This window comes from Leucopleurus acutus (assembly GCF_964270905.1).
Source record: "Leucopleurus acutus genome assembly, chromosome: 16".
In the NCBI taxonomy this organism is placed as follows: domain Eukaryota; kingdom Metazoa; phylum Chordata; class Mammalia; order Artiodactyla; family Delphinidae; genus Leucopleurus; species Leucopleurus acutus.
In genome coordinates this window covers 10,290,709-10,310,453 of record NC_139158.1, presented here as the reverse complement: position 1 = coordinate 10,310,453, position 19,745 = coordinate 10,290,709, and the positions used below count along the sequence as shown (strand labels likewise).

General features: G+C 56.2%; 1 protein-coding gene across 1 annotated transcript in view; it reads left to right on the top strand.

Moving 5' to 3' along the window:
- Positions 1-19,384, top strand: part of CASTOR2 (cytosolic arginine sensor for mTORC1 subunit 2) — a gene marked incomplete at its 5' end in the record, with an annotated part of 53,055 nt that extends 33,671 nt beyond the window's left edge. Inside the window, 8 exons of the mRNA XM_082856611.1 lie at positions 2,407-2,477; positions 11,822-12,015; positions 12,701-12,833; positions 13,351-13,474; positions 14,204-14,314; positions 14,789-14,871; positions 19,051-19,145; positions 19,226-19,384. Coding sequence (XP_082712737.1) covers positions 2,407-2,477; positions 11,822-12,015; positions 12,701-12,833; positions 13,351-13,474; positions 14,204-14,314; positions 14,789-14,871; positions 19,051-19,145; positions 19,226-19,291 — 877 coding nt within the window. The 3' untranslated portion in view covers positions 19,292-19,384. The remainder of the gene's footprint in view (positions 1-2,406; positions 2,478-11,821; positions 12,016-12,700; positions 12,834-13,350; positions 13,475-14,203; positions 14,315-14,788; positions 14,872-19,050; positions 19,146-19,225) is intronic.
- Positions 19,385-19,745: the final 361 nt, after the last annotated feature.

Below are 19,745 nucleotides of genomic sequence, written 5' to 3'. Positions count from 1 at the left end.
TCGGCAGCAGAGGCCGATGTTGCCTTCTGCCGGTGTTTGTGCCCTCCAGGGCCATGCACGTGGTCTATTTCTGGAGCATCCCTCACCCCCGAGAGGGCACAGGGAGCAAGTACATCTGTTTGCCTTCTCAGGGCTCTGGGATGACTGGGTGGCCACTCCCCCCACCCAGGGAGTCCTTGCTTGTGGCAATCTGGTGATTGGCGGTGGGGGTGGGGTGGGGGTGGGCTTCTGAGGCTCTTTCTTAGCACACAGGGGTCCCCAAGGAGGAGCTAGGCCAGACCAGTGGTTGCCGTTCACTAAGTGATAATTTGCCATTGTCGCCCAGCAGTTATAGATTTCATTTGTCCGGGCAGTAGTTGCAAATTGGATCTGGGACAGGCAGGGACAGAGATGTAATTTGAAAACCAAAGAGCTGGAGGGAAATTGAAGAGTGTGGTGCTGCTGGTTGAGCAGAGTGTTGGCCGGGGGGGGTGGGGGGGGGGCGTGGCGGGGGAACGCCACCTTGTTCACGACTCTGGCGAAACGTTTTCCTTGAAGTCGGGTTCACCGAGGTATAAGTCACATATACAGTAGAAGCCGCCCCTTTTAGGGTACAGTCCTTCGGGTTGTGACAAATGTATATCATCTTGTCACCACCACCGTCAAGAACCAAACACCTCCTTCACCCCAGAAGTTCCCCGGTGGCCCTCAAATGTCAGCCCCAACCCAACCCCTGGCAACCAGGAATCTGTTCTCCATCCTTACAGTGTAGCCTCTTCCAGAATGTCACATAAATGGCATCACACAGTACGTCTCCTGTTGAGTCTGGCTGTAACTTAGCAAAATGCTCTTGAGATTCGTCCACATGGCTGCAAGAATCAGTAATTCAGTCCTTTCCGTTGCTGACCAGTATTCCCTGGTGTGGATGTGCCACAGTTTACCCAGTTCTCCCGCTGAAGGGAGGACGTTTGGGTTGTTTCCAGTTCGGGGTGATTACAAATAAAAGCTGTAAACATTTGCCTACCGGCCTTTGTGGGGCCGTATGTTTTCATTTCCCTTGACTAAATACCCAGGAGCAGGGTTGCCAGTGGTCATGTAGGTTTCACTCTGTAGAAACCTGACAAACCATCTTCCAAACGGCTGTACCCTTTTGCAGTCCTACCGGTTCCAGCTGATCTCACTACTTGTGGAAATTTAAAGAATAAAGTGAAAAGGGTGCTGCAGGGCTTCTGTGGATAAGGCTTCCGTGTGGCAGGATGGCTGCCAGGAGAGGGGAGCCAGGGGGGCAGAGATCCGCGGACATTCCGGCCACCCCCATCCCCCGCAACGCCGCATCCACTCCAGGATCGCTTTCCCATTTTAATCTTCGTAGAAGTGCTGTTCGGGCCCTTGCCAGGCTTACTCGTTGGGCCTCCTTCTGTCACGGCTTCCTGTGATGGATGGGTTTTACACAGCGGGCATGGAGCCCGAGCTGAGCCCCGTACTTGAGATCAGCGACACCAGATAAATCAATGACCGTGGGCAGTTCCCTGCCCGCCGCTGCCTGTGCATGCCGTCTCTCCCTGCAGCTGCGCCTGGGGTGTTCTGGGGGCCAGTCTAGCTGGATGGGGGACAGGGAGACGGGCGTTGAGGGGGTGGTAAGCCCCTCAGCTGGAGACAGCCTCAAAGCCCAGCCCAAGGGCTGTCTGGACACGTAGCCCAGCGTGTCTGCCAGGTGCCAAGAGCGTGCTCAGGGCTGAGACCGGCAGGGATGAGTTACAGACGGACCGAGTGATTGCCAGACCCTCCCTGGCCTTGGGAAATTGATGGTCCCATTTGGGGGAGGAAATGAGCAACTTACACCCCAGGCCAAGCAGTATTACCAAAGGCAGCATGTGGCAGTTCAGGGATCCCTGCCGCACCATGGCACAGACAGCCACGCCCCTCTCTCCTGCAAGGGAGAAAAGTACCCTAAAGGCTGGGCTGTCGGTTGGGTGATGCGAATTAGGCTGTAAATGACTGTGGGAGCTCTCGAGTTGGTGAGGAGAGGGGCCAGGACCATGGGCCGGGGACGCGACACAGCGACAGAGGCCTCAAGGTCAGAACGTGTGTGGGGAGCGGAGGGCACGGAAAACACAGTTCATCTGCATGTGCCCTGCCAGAGCTGCCCTTGGGCCTGTAGGGGACCCTGGAGGGTGGCCAGCTCAGGGGTCCTCAAAGATCGGGGGGTGCAGAGGAAACCATCAGCGTCCCTAGGCCTCCCTGAGTCCTCCTGAGTCAAAACTGAGGCAGTGGAGGGAGAAATACGTAGCCCCCGAGCAGCCTGGGGCAGAGCTCTGGGTAAACCGGGTCACGGCGTTGGGAGAGGGGGCGGGGGCTGAGGCGGGCAGCTGCCACAGGGTCTGCTGGGACTTACAATACCCCGTGTCTGTCTGTCCGTCCACCCAGGTGCAAGTTCTTCAGTCTGACCGAGACCCCGGAGGATTACACCATCATTGTCGATGAGGAGGGCTTCCTGGGTAAGTGCTTCTCTCCCCAGGGGCTTGGCTGGACTGGGGCCGGCTGTCGGTGCCGGCTGCCCGCCCCCCTCCCCTTATTTCTGTCCCCACCTGCTGGTGGCAGAGCTTCCTCCTGTCCTGTGTTCTGGCTGATCCCCTCCCTTTCTGCTCGCGAGACTTTTTCCCAGGAAAGGCCCCAGAGCTGAAAGGGGGCGGTGCCTCCCCAGCCAGGAGCTAAAGCAACCGGGAAGGCAGGGGGCATGTTCTCTGGGACTCCTGCCGTGAGGGAGGCGCTTTCAAAACATCTTCAGTCCTTGTTCGAACAGGAACGTGCCCCAGTCACCATCCTTTTATGATTTTCCTTTATCTTCCTTCCATCTTTTAAATCGAGATAGAATTCACGTACCAGAGAGTGCGTCATTTTAAAATGTACAGCAGTTCCGTGGTCTTTGATATTCCCAAGGTTGTGCAGCCATCACCACTATCCGATTCCAGAACACTTCCGTCACCCCAGAAAGAAGCCCTGTCCCCTCATCCTCCACATCCTTTTAGTTTTATTATTGAAGTTCGTTATGTTTGTCCGGCTCTAAAGTAACAGTGAGTGTTCATTGGTGGCGAGTGCTGACCGATACGTATTACTTGATGCGAAGGTGTTGTGCTTGTCCTGTGATTATCAATGAGGAACTGAGAGTGGAGGCGGGGAGTCGTGGGTCCAGACTCACCAGCAGAGGAGCTGGGACCGCTGAGAGCTGGTGGTCATTCAGAACTGCTAAGTTAGAGTCTTCCGAACATGTAGAGAGGGTAACAAATCCCAACAGTTTTTAAAACCCTAGCCCTACCCACAAGACAACTACTGGTCACTTTTTTCGTGGTTTTCTTTCCAACTTTTCTCAGGCGGTCTGTTTAATTTATAGAAATGTTTTCACTTCACATAACAACAAAATATGCTGTGATATCACAGCCTTTCAGCAGCAGCCCTGGTTCCTTGCCCAGGCCCCTACGGTTGGAGCTGAAGTTATTTTCATTGTCCTCCAATGAGAAATGCATAAACTCTGTCAGTGCATAACATGTATTCTTAGGCAGGTTGATTCCCAAAACAGAGTCTGAGAAATGGCATTGTGGAGTCAGGAGGTGACTATTTTGTGGTTCCCGATGCGTATTGACCCTCTTTACTTTTACTGGTGAGAAAGTGAAGCCCCAGGAAGCGGCTTCCCAGCTACGCCCTGTTGTCCTCGCACGCACGTGGTCTAGGGCACTGAGTCAGTATTGGGGACTGGGCTCGGCGCCCCACATCCTACGGGCCCCCCATGCCTCCAAGGGGGGGCGGCTGTGTGGCCAGAGCAGGAATGGGGCAGACCCCACTGGAGGCCCTGCCCCTTCGCCAAGGACACCTGTGTCGTCAGTCACTCATTCATTCATCAGAATTTTCTTTTCTTTTTTTTTTAATATTTATTTATTCAGTTGCGCCAGGTCTTAGTTGCAGCAGTGGGGCTCATTAGTTGCAGCAGGCGGGCTCCTCAGTTGTGGCTTGAGGGCTCCTTAGTTGTGGCATGCCAACTGTTAGTTGCCGCACGCATGTGGGATCTAGTGCCCTGACCATTGGGAGTGTGGAGTCTTAGCCGCTGCGCCACCAGGGAAGTCCCCCATCAGACATTTCCTGAGCCCAGGAACCACAGACCGGAATGTTGCCTTAGCCACAACTCACATGAAGAATGTCTGCTCAGGCAACCCAAGCACATGTTTATTTTCTCATGGGCATTCAGGCCTTTACACAGAACTGCTGAGAATCAGGGCACCTCGGATGTAGAAGGAGCACCCCCAGAGTGTCTGTTCTCTGGGAAGGGATATTCTATCTAATCCACCTCCCCAGACCAGTATCTCTGACTAACTGTCTACCTCTGAAGGCAGCAGGTAAGAAAACTCCTTGAGCAGGGAGAGCGGGAGGCTGCGGGACCTGGGGAGCCAGTTTTGCTGGTCCTGGAAGGCTGTGTTTGCAGGAATTGTCTGTAACCAGGGAGCCGTCCTTTGGCAGAGCTGAGTGTCGTCCTTTGGCAGAGCTGAGTGTCGGGTTATTCTGAGCCAGCCCCGGGGTGGGGGGGTGGGGCAGTATTTACTGAGCACCTGCTGCGTGCTGTGCCGGCATCTTGCTGAGCCCTGGAGGTGTAGCCAGAATGAGAGACCCCACCTCCGACCCTATGAACCTCAGGACCTGCCAGCTAATTACACCATTAATTGTGGAGCTGCCATTGCGGTGGGTGCTGTGCAAGGAGGGTGTGGATGCTGCGAGAGCGAGTCACAGAGGACGCCCCACCGTGCAGGAGCCCCCACGGGAGAGGCCCTCGAAATAGGAAGCAAGACCAGAGCTGAGGCTTGGACCTCCACGCCCACCCCTCCGCCATTCAACATAGATGAACGCATTCTAACAGCCCTGCCGGTGCTTCTGTCTGCAGACACTGTGCTAAACACTGGAAACGGCTCTAACGGTCCTCACTTTATAGACGAAGAAGCTGAAGCACAGACACGTGGTGTGCAGCCTGCCCAGGGCCTCGCCACTGGTGTCATTCATGCATGTTTCCACGGGCCAGGCCCCGGACAGGGCAAGGCAGGGCAGACCAGGAGGTATAAGGACTGAGCCTCAGCTCCTGAGGGACTTACAGACCCTGAGGTTCCCTGGAACCGTAAACAATGGAGGCGAAGTCTCGATCTGCCTCTCCCTGAACCTGAGTGGCTGGAACGGAGCCGGTGACAAAGGGGCCATCGGCTTACTCTTTAGTACAGGGTAGGTAGGACGTGGGGAAGCAGGTTTCAATTATTAGCCCAGGAGGGGCCCAGCCGCTCTGTGACGTCTGAGCCAGGGTCTCACTTCCAGGCCGTGACTCCTGGTCAGCACGTCAGGCTGCTTGGATATCCATCGTTACCAGAGAAAAAACTGTGTACATAGATTTAAGTAGTAAGTCTCTCTCGCGCTTACACTGTGGAACCACAGGGGAAAACCATACAAAGTAAGACTCCCGTTCCCCCTCCACCACTGTTAACCGTTAACTGGAGCCCAGCAGAGGCATATCACCTCCTGGGATCATTCCAGTGGCCTGAAGGATAAAGAGTGGAGACCCATTTTACAGGTGAGGAAGCCGCCATTTACGTGCCCAGAGTCGCCGTGAGTGACAGAGGGGCATTTGAAGCCGGAAGTGCTTTCAGGGTGGTTCCAGCCGAAATGAGGAGAAAGTGCTGCTGAGAAGTGGTGGTTCCCAGCAGACCAAGGTCACAGGAGCACCTGAGGAAAAGGGGGCAGGCCCAGGGCAGTCTGCTCTCAGAGGGCAGGATTTGGGGTGGGGTGGAGGCTGCAGTGAGAGGTAGCGATGCTGAGTTCTACCCTCGCACCTCGCTTCTAGGGGCGTTCTCTCAGGAGACTCCTCTTCGGAAAGGGAGTCTGGTCTTGTGGCTGCCCCGGTGGGACCAGGGAGGGATACTGGCTGTGTCACACCATATGAAGGATGGTGCCCCGTCTCCCAGCTCTGCACATGTTGCTTCTCACCCAAGGGCTTCCCTTGGCCACTGTTAACATCAGCCAGGGTACATTGGTTATTGTTCGCCAACAGTTACCTCCATTGTGAAGCTTTTATGGTTAGAAACCAGCGGCTGTCTGCGATTCACGTGTACGTGAGATGCTGGACCTTTCCTGGGAGGGAGGGGCGATCGTCAGTGACATTAACCAGGCAGCTCCTTGTTGGTTGTGGAATTTTAGAGGTTCTTGGCTCAAATGGATGCTGTGTTTCTGTGTGGCCAACAGAAGGGAGGTGCGTGTGTGTATTTTGAGCTCTTACATATTTAATGAGCACTTACTTTGTGCAATGCTAGGTGTTCTCAGGGACCCAAAATAATAGGAGCAGCAGCGCCTGCCCTGACCTCTGGGTAGTTTTGCGGTTGGAGGGGCCCAGTGCACATCGGGGGGGGGCCCCCCCGTCACAGTCCCCTTGTGTGTGTCGGTGTGGCCTGTAGCACACTTGGGGCTTGGTGCCGTGATTGGTCAAAAGATGGAGGGAGGAGGATGTCGAGAGGTAACTCCTGGCCTCACCCAGGGCTGAGGGGAAGACCCAGGTTCTATCCAGCCTCTGCTACCTTCTGGGCAAGCTGCTCACTGACCTGGGGCCTCCGTGGCCTCGTCCCTAACACAGGATCACCTCCTTCCCTCCCTCCCAGTTCTGTAAGGTGTGTGTGTGGCCGTATGACATGCATCAGGGAGTCACGTGCCACCTCCACTTTGCGTGTCCACCAGGGCAAACAGTGCAGTGCCCGTCAGCACTCCCTGCGTCGCCCGCCTAGCTCTGAGCTCCTAACTTACTAATTCAGTAATACCCCCAGCAGGGGTCCCCTCTGCACGAGGTCCAGGTCAGTGAAGGAGCTGGGATGCCAGTCGGGGCCAGTTCTTCACTGTGCCCTGAAGCCGACCCCTCCCCCCCGGTGAGCACGGATGGAGGATGACGCACACCTGCCTCTGGAGCGTCTCCCGCATTGTGTAGAATAACAGACTGGCAGCTCAGCCTGGAGCTGAGATTACATCTCCCGGGATGGGAGGAGGGGTGGACCTTGAGGATGGGGTGCCTGCTGTGGGAGGGCTGCTTCCCTGGAGAGTCCCCCGCATCACTCCCATGACACCCCAGCTCCCGCCCGCCCACCCGCTTCCCTCGACCTCTCCAGGGCTGCCTCGTGGCAAAGTCCTTCCCACGAGGTCTCCACATTCTACACCCCCGGGTGTGGATATCTCGCTGTGTTGACCTGTAGTGTACATGCTTCTTATCTTTTCATTCCACTCAGTATAATTTCCCAGGATCAGATAGCCTTCAAAAGTGTGTTTTCCCGATACCCTTTCTATTTTGACAGTTTTCAGACTTGCACAACCGTTGAGAGCCTACAATTAACACCCCTGTTCCCTCCACCTGAAACTAGGCTTGCCGGCTGGTCACCTTTGAGGACAACTGTTTTCACTTCTTGTCCATAAACAGTGCACACATACATTTATTATTTAATGGACCACTTGAAACTAAGACCTCAGGACAGCTCACCCTGAATACCTGAGCCTGTATCAGCTGAGAATAAAAGCCCTCTCCTACTTACCACACCTACAGAATGAGACGTTAATTGCAGAATTAATACCTACCATAAATTTTATATTCTGATTTCCTTCATGGTTGGAAAATGTGTTTCATAGCCGAAAACCTGTTTTTTAAACAGATGCATCGTATTCTGTCACAGATGAACTATGGTTCGTCTGCCCGGCCCTGGCGTTGACTTTTTTGGTAGCTCCCAGGTCTTTGTCTTAAATCCTTTTGGGTTGAACGTTCATACCCATAACTCCTTCTTTGTCCCATGTGTAACTACTCCTTTACAGTGAAACTGTACATGTTTAAACTCTTGATACATTTTTCCCCAACTTCTATCCAGAAACCAACAAAACTCCCAGCAGCAGCGTTATAACAGAAAGGCTTTGGCACTTGGCAAGCCCTCGGATGCCAGGCACTTAGCTACGCACTCGATGGGGATTATCCCATTAAATCCTCCAAGCGTCTTCTGGAGTCTATCCTGATTTCATCAGCCCAACATTTGAAAACTAAGAAACCAAGAGGTGGTGATTTCGTTCAGAGTCACACAGCCAGGACACAACCCACCCACCTGACCCCAGGACTCGTGACCCCGCTGCAGGCAGGGTGGGAGAAGCCTGACAAATTCTGTCAGAGGACGTGACCACTTAGCACAGGGAACCACAGGTCCTGCAGCCGGAAACGAGGGACTCCTGGGGAGGTGGGGTGGGCTCCCAGCAACAGAGCTGCCGACTTGCTTTCTGGGAGGTGGCAAGCGTCCTCAGCGACCCGCCAGGGAGCGTCCTCAGCTCTGATAGGCTATCTTTAGGGTCTTGGATGATGGGCAGTGACAGTATTAATAATCCCTTTCAGTCTTGGGATGTGTCTACCTTTCCTCTAGGGAAGAGCAAGCTGGCTCCCTCCTGGCAGCTCCTGGCAGCCCAGCCCCCAGCCCCGCAGCGGCACCTCGGGCACCCTGAGGCTTGGCCTGGGTGACGATGGGACCAGGCAGGCCTTCCCTTGCCCCCGAGTGCCAGGGCAGCGTTTGGGGTCCCTGGGGCCAGAAGCAGCGAGCACTGTGGTCTCCAGCTGCTTTGCTGCTCTGACAAAGCTCACCCTTCTGGAAGCTTCAGAGAGGTGACCACTGACCCAGGGCTGACCTCGCTCTCATCCGGGCCTGCTGCTTGAAGCACCTCAGTGGGTTCCATCCAGGACTGAGAGCCGGGACCGGCGGGCAGACCCACCCCCGCTCACCGGCCGCCCAAACCCTGAGTAGCGTTTGGATTGAGCTGAAATCCTCTGGGCAGTGGCAGCCTGCAGACTGCCCACCATCCCCCACCCGCCCACTTCTGTCCCCATTTCCGGTCGGCCTCAGGCCTGGGCTTCTCCGCGGGACCCGTCCAAACCCGCTGAGAGACTCCTCGGAGCAGAGCCTTGGTACCCTAGCACCCCCTAAAAATGCACATACCCCAGCGCTTTGCAGACTTGGAGGGAATGGCCTTCACCACTGTATCAGCAGCAGCTTCCCAGCAGCCTCTGCTGCAGAGGACGGAGCCAGGGTTAGAGTTTGTCACTGTCTGAGCCCAAAGCCTGTGTTCTTTGCCACCACCCTCACGTGCTCGCCAAGGACCCCACTGCTAAAGATCAGGCCCCACTGGATTGTGGAACTCAGGCGGGGGACAGAGGGCAGGCCTGAGGCTGGGGCAACAGAGGCTCCACCTGCCAGGTGAAGGCCTTACAGGGCCAATGGAACCACGGTGCCAGAATGAGGTGCCCTCCCCATTTACTGCACTGTGACCTTGAGCCAGTCAGCTTCCCTCTCTGGGCCTCAGTTTCCTATTCTGTGAAATGGGGCAGGGACTGACTTCTGAGCCAGGTCTATAAGCAAATGGACAGCGTTCTGCACTGCTGGAGTAAGAATTCAGAGAAGTTGGCAGTGTCTGGGGATGACACTGGCTCCCCCGGGGCCCTCTGCGTGATCCTGGGAAGCCAGGTACAGGAGCGTGGGATGATGTCGAAGGCCACCCTCCACCTGGGGTCTGGCAGTGTGACCAAGCCCTGACCACAGAGACTGAGCTGGGGTGGGGGCGCGCGGGGGGAGCAGAGAAGGTCGATGGGTGGGAACAGGGGCCTGAGCAGAGCAGAGGGGCAGGGACAGCTGCCACGTCCCTCCTCATCCATCCTTTTGGAGCCTCCGTGTGCCAGGCGCTGAGAATAGCAGAAAACAAAGCCCCAGGGCGCTGGCGTGCTAGTGAGGCCAATTGTAGACTTGAACTGGCCGCTCACCCCACGCGGCCATGGGAATTTAAAGGAACCAAAATTAAATGCAACTTAAAATTGTATTTCTTCTGTAGCACTGACCACATTTCAAGTGCTCCGTTACCACATGGGGTAAGTGGCTTTGGACGGCGTAGGTATAGACCATATCTATCATCCCAGAAAGCCCTCTGGGGCAATGCTGGTGCCCAGCGGCACGAGGACTTTGGCTTTTACTCCAGAGAACGTGGAAAGCCACTGGGCAGTTTTGAGTTGGGAGGAGCTTGGAACAGGCAGGCAGAGGCAGGTTCACAGAAGCTGACATGGTCCTGATGTGTTAGCATGCGGTGATGGAAAGGACCCCTCCAGAATTTTCCTAAGATGGCTTTTGGGGTTCTGCCCTACTGAAAAGTGAAATTAAAATTTTTTATTAAGTATTTTATTTATTAGTATATTAAAATGGTGCTTCAGATGACAGACCATCAAGGCACCCTGGCCCTCGGTGGCTCCTGGGGCTGTCTTTGCTTAAGATGGCAGGGTTGGGGGCTCACAGCACTGCCCCCAGGAAATCCCCTCCATGGCCAGTTCCAGACCCCTTGGAATTTCAGAATTGAACTGGGACACTCAGTTCCGGGGAGCGTGTTTCCTCTGGCGGTCCTGGGGCTGAGAAGTCTCTCTTCTGACACCCCAGATGACAAGTGGAGAGACTAGATGTGGAAGCCTGAGATCAGGCTTTCCTCCTGCCTCCCCCACTCCCAAACCCCTTCCCTTCTCTGGGAAGCAGCCTACCTCTCCAGCCAGCCTGGCGGAGGACTGGCCCCTCTCAGCCAGCAGGGCCAATGGGCTCCGTAGGCTGTGGTTGCCATGACGACCTTAGCTGGGCAGGTAGGAGCCTGGTTGAGGCTTCCGGAGCCATCTTGCTGAGGCCAGCACAGCCCAACCCAGCTTCCCTCGGGCAGCATCGTGATCATCGCAGCCCCCTTAACTCACCAGTGTCCGGGCCCCTCTTCTTAGCGACCCCCTTGCTGGGGACCTGGCCCTTCTTCCCATGTGGTGCCCAGCATAGAGCATAAGGGTCTGTTTGTAAGTCAGATCTGGGTTTGAATCCTGGCTCTGTTATTCCCTGTCTAAGTGATCTTGGGTAAGTCACCAGCCCCTCAGAGCTCTGGTTTGTCATATGTATGGGGTGAAATGACAGTCCTGGTACAGGGTGGGTTCGAGCAGGCGACTGTGATGCGTGGAGAGTTCCATGTGCAACCTGTGCTCCGTTCTGTGGCTGCCTGTCCATGCAGCCATGCACATGTGTGTACCATGTCCCGTGCACAGTCTCCCCTGGGTACTCTTTCTGCAGGACGGGGTGGAAGGATGGTCTTTGTGAGCTAGTCAAGGAGACTGGGCGATCACTGCTGCTCTGAACCTCCCCGACCCTGCCCCTGCCGGTGCCCCCGCCCCCAGGATCCCCAGGCTCTCAGGAGGGACTTGGGTGACAGTCACTGCCCACTGGAAGGTGGCAACCTCAGGAGGCCTTCTGGAGCTGAATGTGCTTCCGGAGGAGCCTGAAGTACAGGTCTAATTGAAGCAGGGAGGAAAATCCCAGGCTCCCACCCTGTCGTCTTCTGGCCTCCCCTCTACCCCCCAGCCCCTGGGAGGTTCCTGGGAACCCAGTTTGAAAACCATGGGACCCGGTCCACCGGTATAAGTTGGTGATGGCAGCACCTGGTACCCAGAAAGGTAGTGAAAACCAGAAATAACAAAACTGTTACTGCTGAGTACTCATCACTTCACAGCTGGGGAAACTGAGGCCCAGCACAGATAAACCCCTTGTTCCCATGGTCCCTGCCCTGCTGAGCTGCTGGGCACATCCAGAGTCCTCTGAGAGCCTTCCCTGCTCGGTCCTCCCCGGATGGGACCTTTAAGGACGATCTCGGCCTCCTTTGACAGATGAGGGCGCTGAGGCCCAGAGGGCGGGCTGGCCGAGGTCACACATCTGGGGCCATCAGTCATAAGCCGGCCTTCTGTGTCCCCCTCCAGAGCTGCCCTCCTCAGAACACCTGAGTGTGGCCGACGCCACCTGGCTGGCCCTCAACGTGGTGTCGGGTGGTGGCAGCTTCTCCAGCTCCCAGCCCATCGGTGTGACCAAGATCGCCAAGTCGGTCATCGCCCCACTGGCCGATCAGAACATCTCTGTGTTCATGCTGTCCACCTACCAGACGGACTTCATCCTGGTGAGCAAGCCGCAGCCCACGCCCAGGCCACGTGGGCGCCCCCTCGGATGTGGTCTACAGAGTTTGTGCCTCTCCCCCCCGCTTTCGTGATCAGCTCAGAGAGAGGTCAAGCGTACCTTAGGGTCATCAGTCCAGTGTCAGCATGGCCCTGGCTGGTCTAGTCCCACCCACTGCCTGCCCTTGGTGTGGACCATGCTGGGTTTAAGCTGGAGGCCAGGAAGTGAGGGCTGGGGGTGCGTGTGGGTGGGATGCCCCCCTCGCTGGATGAATGGCTCCCCCAATCCCATACCCCTCCCCTGGGGTGGCAAGTGTGTCTGGCCATGGAGCCAGCGGCATTTCCTGGCTACCGTGTTATTCATGCTCTTCTCCCATAGGGCGTGGCCACCCTGGGGAGTCCTCCCAGGCCAGGGACAGGTGTGGCCACCACACACAAGAGGGAGTGGGGGAGTGGACCTGCACCTCCTAGCCCTCGGCACGGTGTCTTCTCCCCTCTGCATCCTCCCTGCTGCCCCTGGGGAGGCACGTGCCCCTGGTCCCAGGCTCCCGTCCCCAACCGGGACAGCGGGAGGCAAGGACAGGGGAAGCTCGTTCTGGGGACAGAATCTCAGAGTGAAGGGGCTGGTGACCCCAGGCCCACTCCATCCAGGGACCATGGTACACTCCCTCTTTGACTCCCCGTCCCCAGGTGCGTGAGCGGGACCTGCCCTTCGTTACCCACACCTTGTCATCAGAGTTCACCATCCTGCGGGTCGTCAATGGCGAGACAGTGGCAGCCGAGAACCTCGGCATCACCAACGGCTTCGTGAAGCCCAAGATGGGTGAGTTGCGGGAGGGGGAGGGTTGTGCAGAGAGACCTCAAGAAATTACCAGGTCCTGCCCCAGGGCAGCCACATTCTCAGAGCATCAGTTGAGGGCCAGGCATAACACGTTACAACAGTCCTGATCAGACTCTGTTCCCAAGGTCTAGCCAGGGCAGTGGATGTGGATGCAGCCAGCAATGGCCAGAGACCACTTCTGACCCAGTCCAGGCTATCAGGCCAGGCCTCCCAGAGGCAGTGACTCTCAAGCTGAAGCTTGGAGCACAAGTAGGAGCTAAGCCCGGTGGTGAAGGTTGGGAAGGGCGTTCCAGGCAGGCGGTGTGGCATGTGCAAAGGCCCAGGGGCCTGGGGGTGGGGCTGGAGGCTGGAGAAGCGATGGGCCAGGTCTTGCAGGGCCTGCAGCCAGCCTCCCCAGAGCAGCTGCTGGCTGACCCCACCCCTCTTCCTGGGCCCTCTCCTGCCCCACAATGCTCCTCTCCTCCCGGCCTCAGCGCCCCTTGTCTTTGTGCTCTCACAGTCCAGAGGCCCGTCATCCACCCACTGTCCAGCCCGAGCAACAGGTTCTGTGTCACCAGCCTGGACCCGGACACACTGCCCGCTGTTGCCACACTCCTCATGGATGTCATGTTCTACTCCAACGGGTAGGGCCTCCTCGGGTGTGAGGGGCTGCTGGGTGGCCAAGGGGAGACACGGCTCTGTCTAGTAGCCCCAGTCTGAGGTGGGAGGCACAGACCTGCCCTGGGAGCTCGTTTGAGAAGCGAGACATGGCTGTACCCCAGATCCCCATTCTAAGAGGGGAGAATGGCATTCCTTGGGAACCCCAAAACCTGGTGAAGCCCTAGGCCCACATGTGGATATAATAAACACCCCACTGTCACCTGAGCTCCTAGGGCAAGCCCAGTCATCTGAAGAGCTGGGAACTCAGGTTTTTTCATTTGGTGGACGACAGCTTTGCATTTTTCCTCAGGGTAGATTGTAAGTTTTGGCCAGCACCAAGTGGAGCGGGGCCAGGGGCCAGTGAGCTGACAGTGACCATAGACTGTGCCCTGAGATGTGGGCCATCACAGGGACAGAGAAGCCACCCCCAGGAAAGGGCAAGTGTAGCCTGTGCCGAGGGCGGGATGGGGCTCCAGAAACGCGGAGTGCGGTGCTCATCTCTGTGAGTGCCGTGGAATCGTCCACACCTCACAGATGCAGAGACCGACGCGGGTAGTGCCTCAGGGTCCACCAGCAAGGCAGGATCAGAGCCAGGACTTGGCCCGTGCTCTTCCCAGCACCCCCAGACTGATGGGCGGGGCAGGGGGGCCTGATGGGGCTTGGGGTGCAGCGGGGGCCCCACTCCACCCCTCACCAGCTGCCCCGGCCCCCAGAGTGAAGGACCCCATGGCGGCCGGCGATGACTGTGGCCACATCCGCTTCTTCTCCTTCTCCCTCATCGAGGGCTACATCTCCCTGGTGATGGACGTGCAGACCCAGCAGAGGTGAGCCGGGCCCCGGCATGGAGGCTTGTGATGGGCTTGTCACCCACTCGGTCCTAATATGTCCCTACCCCAGCCCTTCATTGCAGGTGAGTGGCCCCGGCTCACAGATGACAGGCCACTCAGAGACAAAGGCCCCGGGTCATCCAGCGCCATCCAGTGCTGTTTGTCCCTCACCCCCCCACCCCCGTCTGGAGCTGGGGGGGGTACCCTGCCCAGCCTGAGCAAAGGGGGCAGTTGTTCCAAAGCCCGGTCCCAACCTTGCCTTCCTGCTCCCCCTACCCGCCCCCAGACGAGGAAGGTGCAGAGTGAGTGCGCTGAGGGCTTGGGAGAGTCCTTGGGGCCCCTGAGCTCAGGCCAGACACCCCCTTGCTCTGGCCCGACATCAGTGCCCAAGGACAGGGAATGCTCCAGGGAGGGCTGGCAGAGGGAGCACCGTTAATATCTGGGGATTAACATCACTCGCTCCCTTTCAAGGTTTCCTAGTAATTTGTTGTTCACGAGCGCATCTGGAGAGCTCTGGAAGATGGTGCGGATTGGAGGACAGCCCCTAGGATTCGGTGAGCCCCGGGGGGCGGGGCCGGCATTGCCGAGTGCCGGTATAGATGGGGAGACTGAGGTCCCCACAACCCACGCGGTCCCTTGCCCAGTGAGTGACGGCAGGCATGGGCCTCGGAGGACGGAAGAGCAACTTCAAGCAAAGCGCTCTTCTCCGTCCCCTCCCCAATGAAAAATTAAAGCCTGCTTATTATTAGAATATTGGGGGCATGATAAAAATAGAAGAGGAAAGAAATCTCTCCTCAGTCCCACTGTGGACAGGGAATGACTGTTGTCATTTTTAATGAGGTGTTTTTTTTTTTTTTTAAACACAGTTGCCAAACAGCTCACAGTAAAACTCAAGGCATCCCAGCCCCGCACCCTTTTCCCCGTGTAGTCACAGTGACCTGATCCCCCGGGAGAAAATTCACAGGAATCCCCCAAGACTCAGTCTAGCTTCAGTTTCCACAATTGTCCAAGCTGTCTTTGGTAGACAGTTTTTCCCATCAGCATATTCCAAGGGGCCACGGGTCTCAGACCCCCTCGGTTAGAAGGGCCACACGGTACCGATTCTCCCGGCGCTGAGTGTCGGCTGCTGGCCCCGTTGTGATGACTGCAGCGCGCTTTGTCTTGATGAGACATGATTTCTCGGGGCTAGACTTGTCAGACCCAAGACCTTGAACCCAGAAGAGGCTCTTGGTAAGTCACAGGACGTTTGTTTCAGGGAGCGCCCCTCAGCTGGCCCTGATGGGATCAGTAAATCCTGATTTCTCATAGACAGAGTGCAGAATATTCCAGATAAAGCTCAGACTGCTCCAGGGGCCGTGGGGTCAGCCCAGGGGGCTCTGCTTCTGGGACGGGACGTGAAGGTGGCAGGGCATTTTGACCTGAGGGCCACAGGTCGGAGAGGAAACCCGGTTCTGCCACCTGCCTGTGGCTTTCTCTGGACAAGGTCGCAGATACACAGTAACTAGCAGGACTGGACAGCACCCCCTAACTTCGCTCACATCAGGGCCAAAGCCAGAGCCATCCCAGGGGCAGGACAGTGGGCTGCTTTCTGCAGTGCTAGGAAATGTACACTGAAGGCTCCTGGTCCAACCCTGGGCTCCAGCCTGTCTCTCGGGGCCACCTTCTCCACCGACCCCAGCATCTCTCCCACCCGCATTTGCTGCCCAGTTTGGGGCCGTGGGGATATGGAGACCCAGTAGCCTAGAGGCAAGTTCGCCAGTGAAGGAGGCTGAAGGCAACCAGGGTGACCTTGGTGCTTAACCTCTGAGCCTCAGTTTCCTAGTCTGTAAAACAAGGATGATGGTAGATCCTGCTTCAGGGTGGTGCGAAGCCCTCCATGACGTGTCAGTTACACCGGGTGCTCAGCAAGCAGCAGTTGCTGTCACTACCACATGTAAGGACGTGTAAGGCTTGGAGAGGGTTGAGGAAGGGAAGGCTTCCCAGAGGAGGTGGCCCCAGAGGTGACCAGTGGATGTTAACCCGGCTGACGGGGAGGAGAGGGTGGCACCAGCAGAGGTGCGTGTGACGCAGCGGTGCCTCTCCACGGTAGAAACAGTGGAAAAGAGCCTCACCAGGTCATCACAGGCAAAGGGGCAGGCGTCACTGGAGACTCAGATGAGAAGCAGGAAGTTGTGCATATCAGTTTATCTTTTTTTTTTCTTTTTTTTTTACTGAAGTAGAGTTGATTTACAATGTTACGTTAATTTCTGCTGTATAGCAAAATGATTCAGTTATATATACATATATATGTATTCTTTTTCATATTCTTTTCCATTTTAGTTTATCACAGGATATTGACTATAGTTCCCTGTGCTCTACAGTAGGATCTTGTTGTTTATCCATTCTGTATGTAATAGTGTGCATCTGCTCACCCAAACCTCCCACTCCGTCCCTCCTCCAGCCCCCTCCCCCTTGGCAACCACAAGTCTGATCTCTGTGTCTGAGAGTCTGTTTCTATTTCGTAGATAGGTTCATCTGTGTCATATTTTAGATTCCACATATAAGTGATATCATATGGTGTTTGTCTTTCTCTGTCTGACTTACTTCGCTTAGTATGATCATCTCTAGGTCCATCCATGTCACTGCAAATGGCATTATTTCATCCTTTTTTATGGCTGAGTAGTATTCCATTGTATATATGTACCACATCTTCTTTATCCATTCATCTGTCAGTGGACATTTAGGTTGTTTCCATGTCTTGGCTGTTGTGAATAGTGCTGCTGTGAACATAGCGGTGCGTGTATCTTTTCGAATTAGAGTTTTGTCTGCGTATAAGCCCAGGAGTGGGATTGCTGCATCCTATGGCAACTCTACTTTTAGTTTTTTGAGGAACCTCCATACTGTTTTTCATAGTGGCTGCACCAACCGTGTGGGAGGGTTCCCTTCTCTCCACACCCTCTCCAGCATTTGTTATTTGTAGATTTTTTAGTGATGGCCATTCTGATCCGTGTGAGGTGGTGCCTCATTGCAGTTTTATTTGCCTTTCTCTGATAATTAGTGATGCATTTCAGCTTATCTTTTTATCCCCAGCTTTGCTTCAAAGTTTACCAAAATACACTCAGTATAATAATATTACAGAAAAAAGAAAGTCAGGTTGAAGGGAGAATCGAGGCGGGAGAGTAGATGAAACTTGAATCGTCCTACCATCCGCAGTTGCCCTGGGCTGTTTTGAGTGGCCTCGCGGGCAGGCGGCAGGGGACACAGTGTGTGATCTAGCAGGCAGCAGCTGGATCTACCTTCCCGGGATGTGGAGGGTTTTAGCGCCAGGCTAATAGCTATAAATAGCCCTGCAAGAAAAATAACTTGAGAATCTGAAAGATTCTAGACTGGCGAATTCCATATGTTTTAGACCACGGTTTGCAGGAAATATGTTTTCCATCACAGCCCAGCACACACATACACAAACAACTCTACAGTTTCACAAAACTGCACTCACTCTGGTGCTGGGCTGTTTGCCCTTCCCTTTTCTGTTGTCATTTTATAAAACACTGGTTACCAGCCTTCTAAATTGATGTCCCCAGTGGGTCACCACCCACGGTTTGAAAGGCACCATTCTAGACCCTAATCTCCTACCCGCACCCCCCACCCCCTGTACAGAACTGCAAATGAATGTGTCTGTAGCTGAAGAATCTTAGGACACAACCGGTCTCCACCACATACAGCACAGACGGTCACCAGAAGTGCAAGCACGAGGCCTGTGCAGCCACCAAAGGGGCCCGTGGGTCCAGCCAGGAGCCCTGGGAGACCAAGCAGGAGACAGGAGCTTGAGAGACCTGCAGGGTCACCTCTAGGTCCCAGGGTGGGCTGACAAGCAGGACCAGGGCCGGGGAGTGGAAGGGTGCCGGGGAGGCTGGGGGTGGGGGAAGGGTGAAGCCCAGGTTGCTGATGCCCAGGCTCTGGCCCCAGGATCCCATGGGGAGCTGGTGGCCATATCTGTACTCTCCCACCCAATCGGGACAGCGCTGGGGAAAGGCATCATCGCCAGAATCAGAACAGTAGCTTTGAGGGGTTGTGCTGATGGAGAGAAGAGTGGTCCTCAGATCCTGGAGGTCTTGCTGTAGGAGGAAGCTTTGCATGGTGCCTTCAAAGCGGGGAGGAGGGTGGAGGAGAGGGGAGAACCATCCCCAGGCAACCCAAAGACCACCTTATTGGCTGAGGTTTGGAGGAGGCCAGAAGGCCACTGCTTTGGAGATCCAGAAGGAGAAGGAAATGACATTCCTCATGATCAGATGCCTGATACTGCCTTTAGGACAGGCAGGGACCTTTACCCAGTGGGGACTCCGATGAGGAAACGGAGGCTCAGAGAGAGGAAGTGACTTGGCCACGTCATCTGGCTAGAAAAGGGCGACAAAAAAGAGGGCCTGAACCCACGTCCTCTTATTGCCACGCTACCTCCAGCTCTGTTTAGGGAACTCGCAAGATGGCCAGGAAGATGAGTCCAAACTACGAGGCACGGGAAACAGGCAGAGGGTGGTCACAGTTAGACAGAAGTGCCTTCTGTGGAGCCCTGAGGATGGAGAGCTCACTGCTGGCCAAAGAGATCAGAGAAGCCCGCTGGATGGAGGGGCGGGGAGTCTCTGGGAAGCTTGCGGGTACAGGGCGGGCACTGCCAGCAGAGGGAGGGGAGAGGCCAAGGCTGTGCTGGGTGGCCGGGTGGGGAGGACGCTAAACGTGGTCCCCGCCTCTGTCCCCAGATGAGTGCGGCATCGTGGCCCAGATCTCCGAGCCCTTAGCTGCTGCTGACATCCCCGCTTACTACATCAGTACCTTCAAGTTCGACCACGCACTGGTGAGTGTCCGGCACCGGCCCCCGGGCAGGGCAGGCCCGGCTCCAGGGGCTCACGGGTGTCTGCTTCCCACCCCTCGCAGGTACCAGAAGAAAACATCAATGGCGTCATCAGCGCCCTGAAAGTCAGCCAAGCAGAGAAGCATTAGGAGGGCCTCTTCCGCTCCTCCCCGTCTGCCCCCCAGGCCTGGGCCCAGCCCCACCCTGAAGATTCTTCTCGCAGTATTTCTCAACCGACTGGAAAATCGGCCCCGGGGCCCCCAAGGAAGGGGGGGGTCCCTAGGACACACCCCTGATGGCTGACCCCGCCAGGCCTGTGGCCCAAGCCAAGCCCTCCCCATGCCCTCCTGCCTTCCTGGAGCCCCCAGACCCTCCAGAGAACCCCCCCCCCGCCTCCTTCCCCCACCCGCACCCCAGAAAATGATGTCTGAGGCCCAGGGAGCTTGCGAGCTGACCCACCTTCTCCTCCTGCCTCGCCCACGGCCGGGGGCAGACGCCAAAGGAAGCTGGCACCTTCTACAGGACACTGGGAGGACCAGTTCTCGGGTCATCTTGGGGGGCTGGCTGAGCAGGGCTGAGTTCATGGGGCCCTGGAAGGCCCTT